The 14,303-nt window shown below is 37.2% G+C and overlaps 1 protein-coding gene across 8 annotated transcripts in view; it reads right to left on the reverse strand.

Moving 5' to 3' along the window:
* PKP4 (plakophilin 4) overlaps positions 1 to 14,303 on the reverse strand; it is a 245,292-nt gene that overhangs the window by 104,332 nt on the left and 126,657 nt on the right. For all 8 annotated transcript variants that reach the window (XM_039237527.1, XM_039237526.1, XM_039237532.1 and 5 more), the window contains one exon: positions 5,126 to 5,238. In XM_039237527.1, the coding sequence (XP_039093458.1) occupies positions 5,126 to 5,238 (113 nt within the window). The remainder of the gene's footprint in view (positions 1 to 5,125; positions 5,239 to 14,303) is intronic.

Below are 14,303 nucleotides of genomic sequence, written 5' to 3' on the forward strand. Positions count from 1 at the left end.
ATCTTTGGTTTCTGTATTTTTAAAAGATGTTTCAAATGCTTTTGGAATAAGGCAAAATACTAAATACATAGATAACTATGGTATACTCAAAACATCATTCTCTATTATCTGATTCCACAGCCCACTTCAAATGAAGTGTATATTAAATATATAAAGAAGTACACTATACTCAGTATAAATGGAGAAAAGTTCTAACTTCCTTAACTATTTCCATAGCCTGCCTTCAGTGAGGTGAAATACTAAACACATAGTTCATAGTAAACGCATAGGTAACTGTAGTGTACTTGGGCACAATGTAGAGAGGCTGTAACTTCTCTATTAACTAATCTCATAAGTCACTTTAGGCCTTTCAAAGTCACAATGATTATTTTTGGTTTCACACATCATCTTAGGATATAAGCACCATCAATTCCAGATAAAAGATCATTCTGTGTTTCTACCACTTGGGTTATTAACACATTTTTGTAGTAAATAAAGCAAATGAGAAATCCTACCAGAAATGGGGGTTTTGTTAACCGTGCTTAGAACTAGATTTCCAAAGGGGCATTAATAGAAAAACTGAGCAATTACTTTAATCATTAAGCTTTAAAAATGATTTTTAATGATTTTTAAGTTCTCATGAAGGCATACTACAAGTAAACCATCAATAGCAACTGTTCACTTTTTTAGGACACTGCCTAAATAAAAACAAGCAGAGGCTCAGTTTCTCCACCTATGAAATGAGAACATCTCAAAGCATGGGTTAAAAACTGATCTTTGGTTCTGCAAGTGTATGGAAACCAAACAGCTCACTTGGAGAGCTGCTCCTCTGGGAGAGGGTGCCGTGGTATACTATATTTGGCACAACAGAGGAGCCATTTATTAAATACAACCTCATGACGTCGCCAGGGTGAAGTCAATAATGGCAAATGCTTTGAACAACAGAAACAGTAAACAAAAATACTCCTTTCGTTTCTCTTTGAGTTATTATGATGTCATCTCTGGACTAAGAAACATAAGAAAATTACCTTACCAACTCTGACACAGGATCTAAATAAAACAATATAAAAGACAACTGGCTATCAAATTCCCCATGTTGCTTACTAGACCCAATTCATGTAAGAATGACCCGAATCTAAATGAAGCTCATAAGTGGTGGTCCCACTTTTAATTTCCTTTGAGCAAATCAGAAATGGGTGATGGAAAAGAGGGTTTGGGTCTGAGAGCTAATTTCTGTTTTTCTTTAAAATCTTGTTCTGAGATGGACAGCTGGTAGGGACTGGAAGACACAAGGGGATCTCTCAAGTGACCATAACCTATGCTCCCTTCACCAACATTGTTCTCTAATGGGCTCCTTGCTAGTGTGTAAACCTAGTGGTCACAGAGCAAAGTAATTATGTCAATAGTATTCCCAAGGTCCACTGAAAAGCACACTGAAAAAGGGCAGAGAGAAACCTTTCAAAGATGCCAACTAGATAACCTCATGGTAAAAGCATCCTTAACTTGATGAGCTTAAAAAATATTGGGTTTCACTAAGTTTCACTACTCATTCTGGGTATGAGTAGTGAGCATGTGTCTGGGTGCCCACCTGCTGAGCACCAGGTACTGTGCCAGGGCTGTGGGGATGGGGTAGGCTTTACCACCTCACAGGAAAGCTAACTAAGGCACAGTTAAGAGTTCAGATGAAAAGAGATGACTTTCCTGGAGAACACTGGGAAAAGTTGTAGGGAAGGATTAGCCTTACATTGGGGGCATGAACAATACATGAAAATAGTGTGAGATTAGAGTAGGGCAATCAAAATGGATCATTTATGATTCTAAGCAGTGCTCACTGAGTGACATAACCAGCCTTACGCAGAACCCTTAAGATTCCACAACAGATTCCTATCCTATTGTCTGGACTTCTCTTCATTCTGAAATATGTATGCCCTTACTACCAGGACAATTGCCTCCCAAAACAACTTTCCACAGGTCTCCTTTATACACCTAATGAAGTTTAAGTTTCTCATCACCCTCTTTCCTAGTTCTCCATGATCAAATGCCAGCATAACCCTGCCAACCTCAGAAGCCAGTAGGTCTTTTTAGGACACATCCTAGACACCTGAGCCTCTTGGTGTTCTACTATAACCACAGTGTGGAATCCTATATACCTCTGTGCATGCTTTCCCCCTTTCTCAAGCCAAATAAGCTTCCCTTTCTGCAGGATCCATTCATTCACCCAAAAGTCACCAACCAAGCCCAGTGACATGCCACACACCACCACTAGGAACTGAAATCCAGACACAAAGTGCCAAAATCCCAGAGAGTAAATATTATAATATGTATTTTTACTAAAAGATTTTTAAAAAACCTATGGAATTAGCTAATTCAACTACATAATCTTAGATTTAATATTTTAAAACTTCAAGTGCAGAAAACTAATAGTCATGCACATATCCACTCCCTTACTTAATATATGTTAATATTGTGTCATGTTTGCTGTAGATGGCAACTTATTTTATTTTTTTTAATGTTTATCTATTTTTCAAGGAAAGAGAGACAGTGCATGAGCAGGGGAGGGGCAGAGAGAGAGAGGGAGACAAAGAATCCAAAGCAGGCTCTAAGCTCTGAGCTGTCAGCACAGAGCCTGATTCAGGGCTCAAACTCAAAAACTGCAAGATCACGACCTGAGCCAAAGTCAGATGCTTATCCGACTGAGCCACCCAAGCGCCCCTATAGATGGCAATTTTAAGTAACATGTTACAGATTTGGCTAAAGCCTAATTTCTGATAGCTTCTTCCTCCCTTCCTCCTGAGAAATACCACCTTAAATTGGTGTCATTCTCAAATATTTCTTATACTTTTACTACACATGCATACATCCATATACAGTATCAAATACTTTCTGAATATTTCATCATATTACTGTATATATTTTTTAAATGTTCATAATGACATCATCTTATATCTATTCTTTTACGATTTGTAGTTTTCACTCAGGAGCCTGTTTTACAAAGATGTCCATGTTGATACATGCAATCTAATTATTTTAACTGTTCTTGCATTTACTTATCCATGGTTTACTTCCCACTTCTGTCCTCATGGATAATTATGTTCTTTCTAATATTTTACTTTTGCAAATAATGCTATAGTGAACATCCTTATACCTGTTGTCCTATGCACACCTATCAGACTTTCTCCAATGACAGAATATTCTTGAAGTTGTAAATTTTACTCTTCTGCTAGTTGATTCTCACTTGTAGTTGAGGTTTTTGGGTTTTGGGGGGTTTTTTTGGACTCAAGTTTTATAGTATCTGACTGCAAGCTCATCTTTAGTGATGTCAATTTCTCAGCTGGGGATTCCTGAACAATGTGAAGAATTTTACACCTGGCCTCCAAATGCACATGCGGTACATGCTTGGAGTCTGCCATGGGTGCAGCCAAATGGTCATAGCTTGCTGAATGCAGTTATCTTGAGTTCACGTGTACCACCTTGAAATTATAGCAGGCCACATTCTTATTCCAGGATTCTATTAAATCTAAGACTCTGGTGCTTTTATGTGGAAGTGGGGTGGGATTGGACTATCCCTAGGCCTCCTTTAAAGAGAGACAGCTCAAATGCTTCTGGCTCTGGCTTTCAGTTTCTTTTCTATTTCTAGTACCTGAGGATTTTCCTTTCTATTTTGCCCTTTCCTCTAGATACTGACTTGCTTTAATGATATATCAATTATTTCTAGGGGTTAATCAAGAGAAATTCTATCTTAGTTTAATTAGCTGTATCACCAGAATAAAAGTCCCAAATGAATCTGTTAAATGTTGAATTAAATTTTCTATTCATATAAAATTATATATTTTAAAATCTTTTGGCCTGTACATTTTGGAAATATAGAGTGCTGTATTATTGAGTTTGTGAATTGCTCTTTTTTGGTGGGAAAGATACAGATGGCTTTTTAACAATACTGAATAGAGTTAAAATTAATTTTTCACAATTTTAACTTCACAATTATTTCATTGACTACCACAAAGCCAGAGTTAGAAATATTTGATTTACATGTTTACATTTTGCTTATAATTTCCCTTCTTATAAAAATAACTATCTGGATAACTAAAACATGAACATATAGTTTGTTATTTGTATTTTAAAAGTTTTATTAATCTTATTTGTATACTTTATGCCTTACTAAGCATACCAGTATACAAAAATGTTAATGGTCAAAGATCAAAAAATTCATAAGCACACAATTTATCAGCCTGATATTTTTTAAATCCGTAGCAACAATGAGCCAGAAAGGAGAAACTACAGATAGCACTCTTTCACCAAAAAGGATTTCTTGGCTATGAGTAATAGAAGATACTGAGAAGTAAAACAATGATGATGTTAGAAATAACTTACGAGACAAGTTACTGTGGGTACATATCTATGCAAGAGTAAATAAACCAAGCTTAAATATGTAAGTAATAGAAGTAATTTTATGGTAGGCTGTACTAGAATATGTAATTAACAAGAAAGAAATACACAAATAGGATAAGCAGTGATTTCACCACTTCATTTTTATGGCAGTAATTTTTTTATAGTCATGATGTTTTTACATAGCCTAAGAGGCTATTTAAACATAAAACAGTAATTCTGATTAAACATGCTTTTTTTCCAGTAATATGCTGGTTTTGAATTTATTATGTGAATACACTAAATTATTTCATATAGTAATTATTTTGTATAGCAGTTTTTCAGTTGTAGAAAACCTCAAGGTCAACTGGAGACATTTTTAAAAGCTACTTAAATGTTATCCTTTAGAAATATGTCTTAGTTGAAAAAAATCAATACCAGGTTTTCAGAGCCTATTAGCTCCACCAAATAATTAGTAATTAACTGTGCAAAACATGCATTAACTGTGTCTACATATGAGAAATCAAATATCTAAAGGCAGCATAGCAGCTTTTGCTAACAGAAACTTACTGATGCCACATAAAACATTTTAAGGACAGGACTGAAGGATAATCAATATTGCAAGAGGCTTCTCAAATTAGAATAAATTGACATTTTCGGTGTCAAATTCAAAAAGGCAAGTAAACAGTGACAACACTAACAATCATTTGCTGCATCTAGGACAACTTAATAAGCATGTAACTTGAAGGCATATAAAAAGATAGAGCCATTAGCCCTGTACCTGGTGCTGGCGATACTTGGGGATTCTGCTCCAAGCCTACATCTTTCTAGCTGACTGGCAACGATCTGCCTTTCCACTTCCAGTTCTCGGGTGAGTCGTTGAAACTGAAGCTCCTGTGATTCAAGGAAATAAAAGGTATATAAGGCGCCAAGACAGATATGTGAATTAATGAGTGTCACAGGAAACACAGGAACATACCCATAACATAGCACTGTATACAGTGTGGCTTTGTGAAATTAAGAGTTTTGGATGGAATTGTGGGCCTAGATAACATACTGATTTGTACCTGTTTCAAACCTAAAGGCACTAGAATATTAGCCTTTGTTAGGAATGGGAAACATGTGGATATTTATCTTTTTTTTTTTTTTTTTAACATTTTTAAAGGTTTATTTATTTTGAGAGAGAGTAAGTCGGGGAGGGGCAGAGAGACAGAATCCCACGCAGGCTCTGTGGGATTCTCAACTCAGGACTCGAAATCACAAACTGTGACATTATGACCTGGGCCGAAATCCAGATGGACGTTTAACAACCTAGCCACCCAGATGCCCCTGGTTTGTGTTCTTTCAACTGAGGTTTGCAAACAGTATTTCTGTCACAGTGCTATATTAAATGTAAGGTTTTGCAGAGTCCTTACTTGTTATGTCTACATCAGGTGCCCGCCAGCCAATGTAAGTAAGCTCTTCAGCCTCAAGAGCAATTTTTATATCCTTCATTCTATATTGAAGAAGCCTAAACTCCCCTGATGAAAATCACTTTATCATGTTTGATACAGAGTCCTTTAATTGTGAGGGGAAAAAAATCATTCCATTCCCACAGAAAAAATCTTGCTATATTTATCTGCAATATAAGCAAGAAAATTTTTCTACTGTTACAAATGAATTCATGTGAAACTGTGTGAAGGGCAGAAAAAAAAATGAAGCCTGAGCCATAATATGGAATGTAAAACTGTACTTAAAAGTTGTCTAAAGATACTGTATTATTCATTCTATGCTGCATTATGAAGGCAAGGAAGTTCTATCATAGGAGAAGATGCTTTAATTTCACTTGTGCTTATCTCTTTGTTACCTTGACAAGATTTTAAAAACAGGAAGCATGCCATGCTATAACATCAATAGATCAAATCAAGTATACTCCAAAGGCTCTAAGCTACAAATAACATCTCCAATAACACCTCAAGCTCCCCTGTGCCATATTATCTTCTTACAAGTTTACCCAGAGCAAATGCCGAACTCAAAGTAGTTTAATTGGGCAATGATTGCTAATTCAGAATACCAGCTTATGAACCGTAAGCCTAGAAACTAATCTGAAATAAAACCATCTTAAATATTATTTATGAAAATATATACATATTTGTTTGCCATGCAAAAATTTAAAACAATTTAACTGAAAAATGTATTAGTGTCCTGTGGAGTCAGGAAAACATGCTATTACTTGACAGCTCTGGTATTGTAAATTCTACAAACTATTCCTAGAGTAATTTTTAAAAATACAGTCCCTGAACTCTTTACTGCTTTCTGATATGGAGAATACTTTTCTAATGAGCCCAGTTGGTGTGGGTACATAAGGCAGGGCCTGAATGAATAATCGTTCGCTCAGTAATGCTATACAACATGATCAAAGTGGGAAGTTGCCCTACCTCTGCTCAGCATTTCCTAGACCTGTTTGTTTAGCAACAAAAGACCTGATACATAATAACTGTACATTCAGTATCAAGCTAAGATAATTGATTTTAAGGACAAAAAGTATTATATGTATCCCACACTTGGTTTCTCTTTGCCCTTAAACAGCACATTCCTTGTGACATACTTCTATCCTTTCAATTATTTTACTCAGTGATTTATTATACACCTCTTATCCCAGAAGACTGGTTGCTTATATCAAGCTGGGCCAGAAAGGACCATCTGTGAATTCAAAAATATTCCCAGAGTCATCACATTAACTTTGTGTTCTGAGTTCAGTGGCTACTAGGGATGGAGGGCTGCAGTGTTTTCTTCACTTGGGGATGGCTAAAAGTTACCAGGGTAGGAGTGAAGTATGTTTCAAATTAGAAAATTTAAAAAATCTTCGTTCAGGGGCACCTAGGTGGCTCAGTTGGTTAAGTGTCCAACTTCAGCTCAGGTCATGATCTCACGGTTTATGGGTTCAAGCCCTGCATCGGGCTCTGTGCTGACAGCTAGCTCAGAGCCTGGAGCCTGCTTCAGATTCTGTGTCTTCCTCTCTCTCTCTCTCTCTGACCCTCCCCTGCTCATACTGTCTCTCTCAGAAATAAATAAAACATTAAAAAAAATCTTCATTCATACAAGAAAATTCCAATTCAGTGGATTTTTATCTTGTTTGAGGTTCCCTAAAACTTTTTGAGCATTCTTTCAAGGAAATGGTTGGGATATTTCCCACTTGTAGGCAGAAGTTGGAAGTTACTGTCCTATAACTCCTTCCCTCAGAATCAGATATGGTAACTTTGACTCTGCCAAGAAGATGTCAGACTGTGACTCAGGTACTGAAACTAAGACTTTTATTTAGTTTTTAAAAATGTTTATTTATTCTTGAGAGAGAGAAAGAAAGAGAACGGATCTCAAGCAGGCTCTATGCTGTCAGCATGGAGCCAGATGTAGGGCTGGATATCATGAACCATGAGATCATGACCCGAGCCTAAATCAAGAGTGAACACTCAACCGACTGAGCCACCCAGGTGCCCCTGTAACTAAGATTTTGAATCAGAAAACACAAAGCTTATTTCCTTTCCCTTTCACCTTCTTGCTGCAATCTCTGTGATAGGTGTCAAGGTCAAATTCCTAATATAGAAATGACCTCCACAAAAACTCCTATGTTTATGCCTGGTGGCAATGTTGGTGGCTTTTTTTTTTTTTTTTAAACCAATTTGTGTTACAGATCAAGACACTGTTTCTAGAAGTTAGAGCTCAAGGCTTGTTCTCCAGCCCCTGACAAAAATACTCACTTAATTTAAATGCCTTTTTCTGCATAATTACCCATGTGAGTCTGTTTCTTACAACTATAAATCTTTAAAAAAAATTTTAATGTTTTATTTATTTCTGAGAGACAGACAGCGTGAGCAGGGGAGGGTCAGAGAAACAGGGAGATACAGAATCTGAAGCAGGCTCCAGACTCTGAGCTGTCAGCACAGAGCCCTAAGCAGGGCTCGAACCCACGAGCTGTAAGATCATGACTTGAGCACGAGCTATGAGATCATGACCTGAGCCGAAGTCAGATGCCCAACCAACTGAGCCACCCAGGCACCCCACTTGCAACTAGAAATCTTGACTGAAGCCCCTATAGAAAACATTTACAGTAGTCAAGTTGCTAGATGAACTATGTACCCATGAAGTAACTACATTTTTCATTGAAAAATTGGGTAATTCTTTCAACTTTCATACAGACTGAGGAATGTCCAAATTATATCCCTACTGGCCATGGACCTATATACTGAACATCACCAGCTATCTTTATCAAAACCATTCTGCCTAGTATTTGCTCATGCTTCTCTTTAGCAGAATGTCATTAAAGTCCTGAAAGCGGACTATGAGGAAGCTATAAAACATGAAATTTGTAGAGGTTACCTAATACCTGTGAATATTTACAAGTAAAAATATATCCCTTATTGCAAAAGCATTCATATTACCCCTATAGAATATAAATTGAACACCCACATGGGACTGCCACCAAGATGGGTGAGCAGGATATAAATATTTGGCAATTCTGTCTCTACCAGCTTCTTAGACTGCCTGATGAGGAAGCTAGTATTACACAGTCATATAAAAACACACCTAATCATTTCTAAATTAACTCATTAAGATGATTACACAGAGATACCATGTATAAATTAAAAATTTTATATTTTATCCTCTAAACTGACATTGTGAAAGCTAACACTTAAATCAGTATCCAAAACTGGGCAAATAAAATATAAGGGGACCCTATATTTGTTCTCCTTTGAGAAGACAAGGAAAATAATGTTAAAGGCATTTGCCAATGATTTAGCATGTGACGATTTCCTCTTAAATTCTGGCAAACAAGACCATAAACAAACTTAGAAAGTCAAGGCAACTAATATGCTATACAATGGACTCTACATGTGTTTGAAAGTTTTTCTTTATGTTTACTTCCTCTCTCTCAGGTAAATACACCGATTAATATTCTCTGAAAGTGAGCCAAAGGAATAGAAGAAAAACAAACTTCATTTTCATGTTTTATATGGTAGACAGAGCTGGGCAGGATGCATGAGGAAGGACTTGCGGTCCCAGGCATCAGCCACTACTGGGGTGCCTCAGCTGCAGAGAATCTCCTTGCCCAAGGGCGTGCCCTTCTGGGCAAGTTAAAGCCAATCACTGATTGAGATGGGAGTATAAAGGTAGAGCCCAGATTTGCTCCAGAGCTCCTCACCTGGCTGGGCCAGGCTGCTAAGTATTTGGAACTTCCCCTCTGCCCCACAAGTGTTGATCTGTAAGAGATACTCCACGCCCAAAACTCCAACTCAGTGAGTACCCAACATGAGACAATATTGTTTTTTGGCTTCCTTTTATACAAGGATAGAAATTTTCTCTCTCACTCTTTAAATACTGTGAGACACTTTGAATGTACAGAAAAAGTATAGACAGTAACACAGTGAATTTTGGATGACCTGACCCAGCTGTAGCAAATCTTAAAGCTTTACTACATTTGCTTCAGGTTTTTTGAGAAATAAAATACTACAGATACATTGAAATCCTGGTTTCTTTCTCATGGATCCTATTTCTCTCCCTCCCTTCCTCCCTCTTCAGAAGAAACCATTAACCTGAATTTGGTGTTTAATAATCACGTGAATATTTTATATTATTATTATTTCATATTTACAGATCCATAAATGATACATAGTATTGCCTTGCATGTTCACACAGCTTACATCAGTGGGACACTGTGCAGACTTTGAGATTTATAAATAGCAGTACACAGATCTCAATTAGTATTCAATTGTACAGCTATAGTGCAATGTATCATATGTTTTCATCATGATGAAACCTTGGGTTGTTTTCAATTGTGTGCAATTATAAGGATGCTGCAAAGCAAGCATCTTTGTATACAAACTATCTTGTGTGCGTGTGTTTGACTTCTCCAGAGTAAAGACCTAGAAGTGCACTTGCTGGGCTGAAGGTTATGCACATCTTTAACTTTACTGGATAATGACTGTCAAATTACTTTCCCAACTAGTTGTACCAATTTATATTCCAATCAGCAGTATAAGAGAATTCCAGTTTCTCCACATTCTCCCAGACATCAGTTTGCACTTGGGGGCTTAAATCTCCCCTCCCTTTCAGGTAATCTGATAAATATGGGCAGCTACCTTGCATTTGTTTTAATTTGTATTTCCCTGATAACCAACATCTTTTCATATGTTTATTGGCCATTCAGATTTTAGAAAAGCATAGGTATCATGAATTTTCCCTACTTCCAGTACCTATGCTTGTCCTTTTGTGTGGGACGGGTTTCTTATTACCCTTCTACTAAGGTAGTTTTGTCAAGTTGTAGCTTTGGGTAATGGATTTCCCATTAGACTTGCCACATTAGGGAGCCTTCACTTGGCTTGTAGCACATAGCTGTCAAATGGCATGCTCAAGATTATCTAGGTTTGGCAGCAAGTACCTTCAAGATGAAAGCCAGCTTTACTTACTGCCTCCTTAGCTTAAGATTCCCACTTTCATTTCAGTTTTGGTTTCTGTGAATTCTTTACTTTCCTTCCAGCTTAGCCCTGCTTTTACAAAAACAATGTAAATATTTTACTCAGTGTATTTAGTTTCCTTCAGGGAAAAGACTGGTTAGGGTATGTCAGGAATGAAGAGTCTTAACAGATTTTTCATATTTTCTCTTAATTTCTCTGAGTTCTATTCAGGGGAAAGTTCTGAGTATTACCTTCAATTCACTATTTCTCTATGTGCCTTGTTAAGGGTTTATCTCATCTATTTTAATGACAATATTTTCCATTTCTGAGACTTCTCGTTGGTTCACTGCGAGTGAAATCTTTCTCCCTTCTTATTTAGGTTTATCTTTCTTTACCTAAACTCCCAGGCACCTCAGTCTTAAATGAGGCCTTAAACTGGTGATTCAGTGTTCCTTTCAGACAGAAACACTACAGATCCTGCACATATAGTCACAAGGCTATTGTCTCCTTCCTCTGGTTTCCAGAAACCCCGGGAAGCCTTCAGCATTAGGTACTTCCATTCTCATCTCTTTTAATAAGCAGGAAGAGCTCCACCTTAGCTTCAAGGACTCTGGTGTTGGCACTGAAAACAGGGCATACTTTATTTTCCTGTGGGCCTCTTAGTCTCTCGTACCCTTTTAAAATCCTCACTGATGGCCAGTGGTGACAGATCTCCTGGCCCTTTCTATCTGTGCCCTATGGAAGCCTTACTCCAGTTTGCAAATTCTCTCCTTATAAACTCTTCATTATTTATTCAGAGTATTTTCCATCTCTGAGTTACTAAGAAGGCTCTGCAGGCTTTGAGTGAAATGCAGATCTTTCCTAAAAATAGTGCTTTTTCTGAACACTCTCTCTGGTGAAGACTATACAGTCTTCACTGTCCATACCTGAAGAACCCAAAAGTCCTGTCTCCTTACTACCTCTACTTACTAGTAAAGTTGTTTATACTATTCCTCATGGTCCTCATGCCAATAGGATCAGTAATTACATTTCCTCTTACATTCCTGGTATCAGTATGCTCTTTTTTTCCTTAATTGATAAAAAACATTATTCCTCCAAATATGTACAAAAAGCTCACTGTGCTTTGAGACTCATGCAATCCGCTTCTATCACTACTATCTATATTTACTTCTAGTTATTTTGCCTGATTTACTGCTTCAGGAGTACCTACAATAGTTATTACTGCTGTAATGATAAGAGAGGTGGGCATCACAGCAGGCCATTAGACATGATGCCCTCAACTTCCTGTCCCAACACTCAACTAATCTTCAGTCTCTACCAGGCTTAGTGGAGGGAGTGGCCCCTTCCTGTCTATCACTAGTCTCCATACCCTCTGGCCTCTTCCAGGATTTTGCTTCTTTTTCCTGACTCTGAAGAGTTTCCTCTCAGTTTAACGTTCAAGTCTTTCTCATCAGAAAGCACCTTCTCGGTCTCAGGACTCAATCTCTGTTTCCTTCCTCTTCGATCTCTACTAACTTTTGGTAAATATTTTTCTTTAAGATGACTTGTTTTTTTAAAACATGGTATCTCAGATATTAAAATAATTAAAATCCTGGTTCTTAATGCTTTTTACAATTTTCCTAATATAAACTAAAGTACATAGTAATTCTTACAGATGTTCATCTGTGTACTAAAACTCCTACTTCACATCAGCGGAACATGTGTAACACACCAGGAGGCAGACATGCCTGTCCATGCCTATAAATCTCAGCGGGCGAGTACTATGTACTGGTTATACTGAAAGAAAAAAACTGATACATGGTAATCATGTGGTGCAATCAGTGGTTAAGCAAGAAAGCATTTTTATTTCAATCATTTTTGCTTAAAAAGTTTCCCGTAAAATTTACTTTTCTGCCTTAGTATGCTGAAGAGTTTTATATCACTAAGAGACCAATTATCACCAAATAATAATATGTTAAATTTTTAAAGTATAGAGGTTGGTGATGAATATGTCCTGCTCTCAGGATATACATACGAGAGCAATTTTTTTCTTTCTCTGTTCAAAATATGAGCAAATTATGGTCATGATCATGTCTTTGGGGCTCTTGAGCCAGGCCTAGGGACCAATGTTAAAAGTGATTCTTTAAAAGCGAGTAAGAAATCCTCAAAAGCATCCTCAATGCCATTCTTTAATCTAGGCTGGCACTAAACCAAAGCAGCCATATTTTCAAATGGTTCTTGACTTCTCAGCCTCAATATAACCAGTTAGTAATGTAGAGGAAATTAAATGTCCTGACTTGTTATCATAGTTTAAAAACTGACAGGGGCACCTGGGTGCCTCAGTCAGTTGAGCATCAACTCTTGGTTTCTGCTCAGGTCATGAAGTCATGGTTCATGAGAATAAGCCCCAAGACAGGCTCCAGTGGAGCCTGCTTGGGATTCTCTCTCTCTCTCTCTCTCTCTCTCTCTCTCTCTCTCTCTCTCTCTGCCCCTCCCTGATTCTTGCATGTGTGTGCACACTCTCTCTCTCAAAATAAATACATTTTTTAAAAATCTTACAAATCATTATTAGTCTGCTTGGCAGTCCCTAAACCATCCATAATTAATTATAGAAGTGCTAGGCATATTACAGCCATCTCCTCTGTACTGGCTAGTTCCCTTTGTTAAAAGGAAATTCAAAATTAACAAGACTTAAACAATGAACACTGCCTTTCTCACACTGTGTTCTGAGAACATCAGTGTCCCACAAAATATGCTCTGAAAGGAAGGGGTTCCAGGTCAACTAGATTTGGGTCCAAATCTTGGGGATTCGTGGTAAAACTAGCATTTTAAAAGTTCTAAGACACCTACTGACAGGAAATGAGCTTACCTTTGTATAACCTAGCAATTCTTTGATTTACTGAGACTAAGCACACTTTTTCAAGGAACAACTATTAACATCTCAAGAAACAATATTGTCTTGCAAAACACAACTTAGGCAATACTGAAAAATAAAGCTCAATTTATTGTATTTCGGGATGGTGTAAGTAAGGGGTATTATCCTGTATTCTACACTAGAAATATATACTGGAAAACAACATTTTAATTACTTTTGTCCAGACAGAATATTTACAAAAGGCAGGGTACCACAAAGGTTAACCTTCAAATGGAAACTGCTGACCTCATCCCACTCTGAAGATATGAAGATGCACATGATTAGGGCACCTCTGCTGGACAGGCCACCCTACACTATGCCCACTGCTTCTTGCATTTAAATATTGTTTAAGATGAAAGAAAAATACAAGACACAATTACCAGCCAGATTTTTTGTTATACTAGCTAACATTCCAAAAAGGAAGAGCAACATTTAGATCTTATTGTTTTATCCTCCTACCAAACCACATAGGATTATACCATCTTCTAGCATTGATCTCTTAGCCTTTAGTTTTAATGAGGCAGAGAGAAAACAGCAGAAGTTTACCAGATGCTCTAAATTTTTATTCTAAAGCTCAGGCTCTTATCTGTAATTCTGTCACCAAAGCTCCTTTATTAGAAATCAAAATAAAGGGA

Source organism: Hyaena hyaena, unplaced genomic scaffold (genome assembly GCF_003009895.1).
Source record: "Hyaena hyaena isolate Hyena2069 unplaced genomic scaffold, ASM300989v1 scaffold_126, whole genome shotgun sequence".
NCBI classification, from domain to species: Eukaryota; Metazoa; Chordata; class Mammalia; order Carnivora; family Hyaenidae; genus Hyaena; species Hyaena hyaena.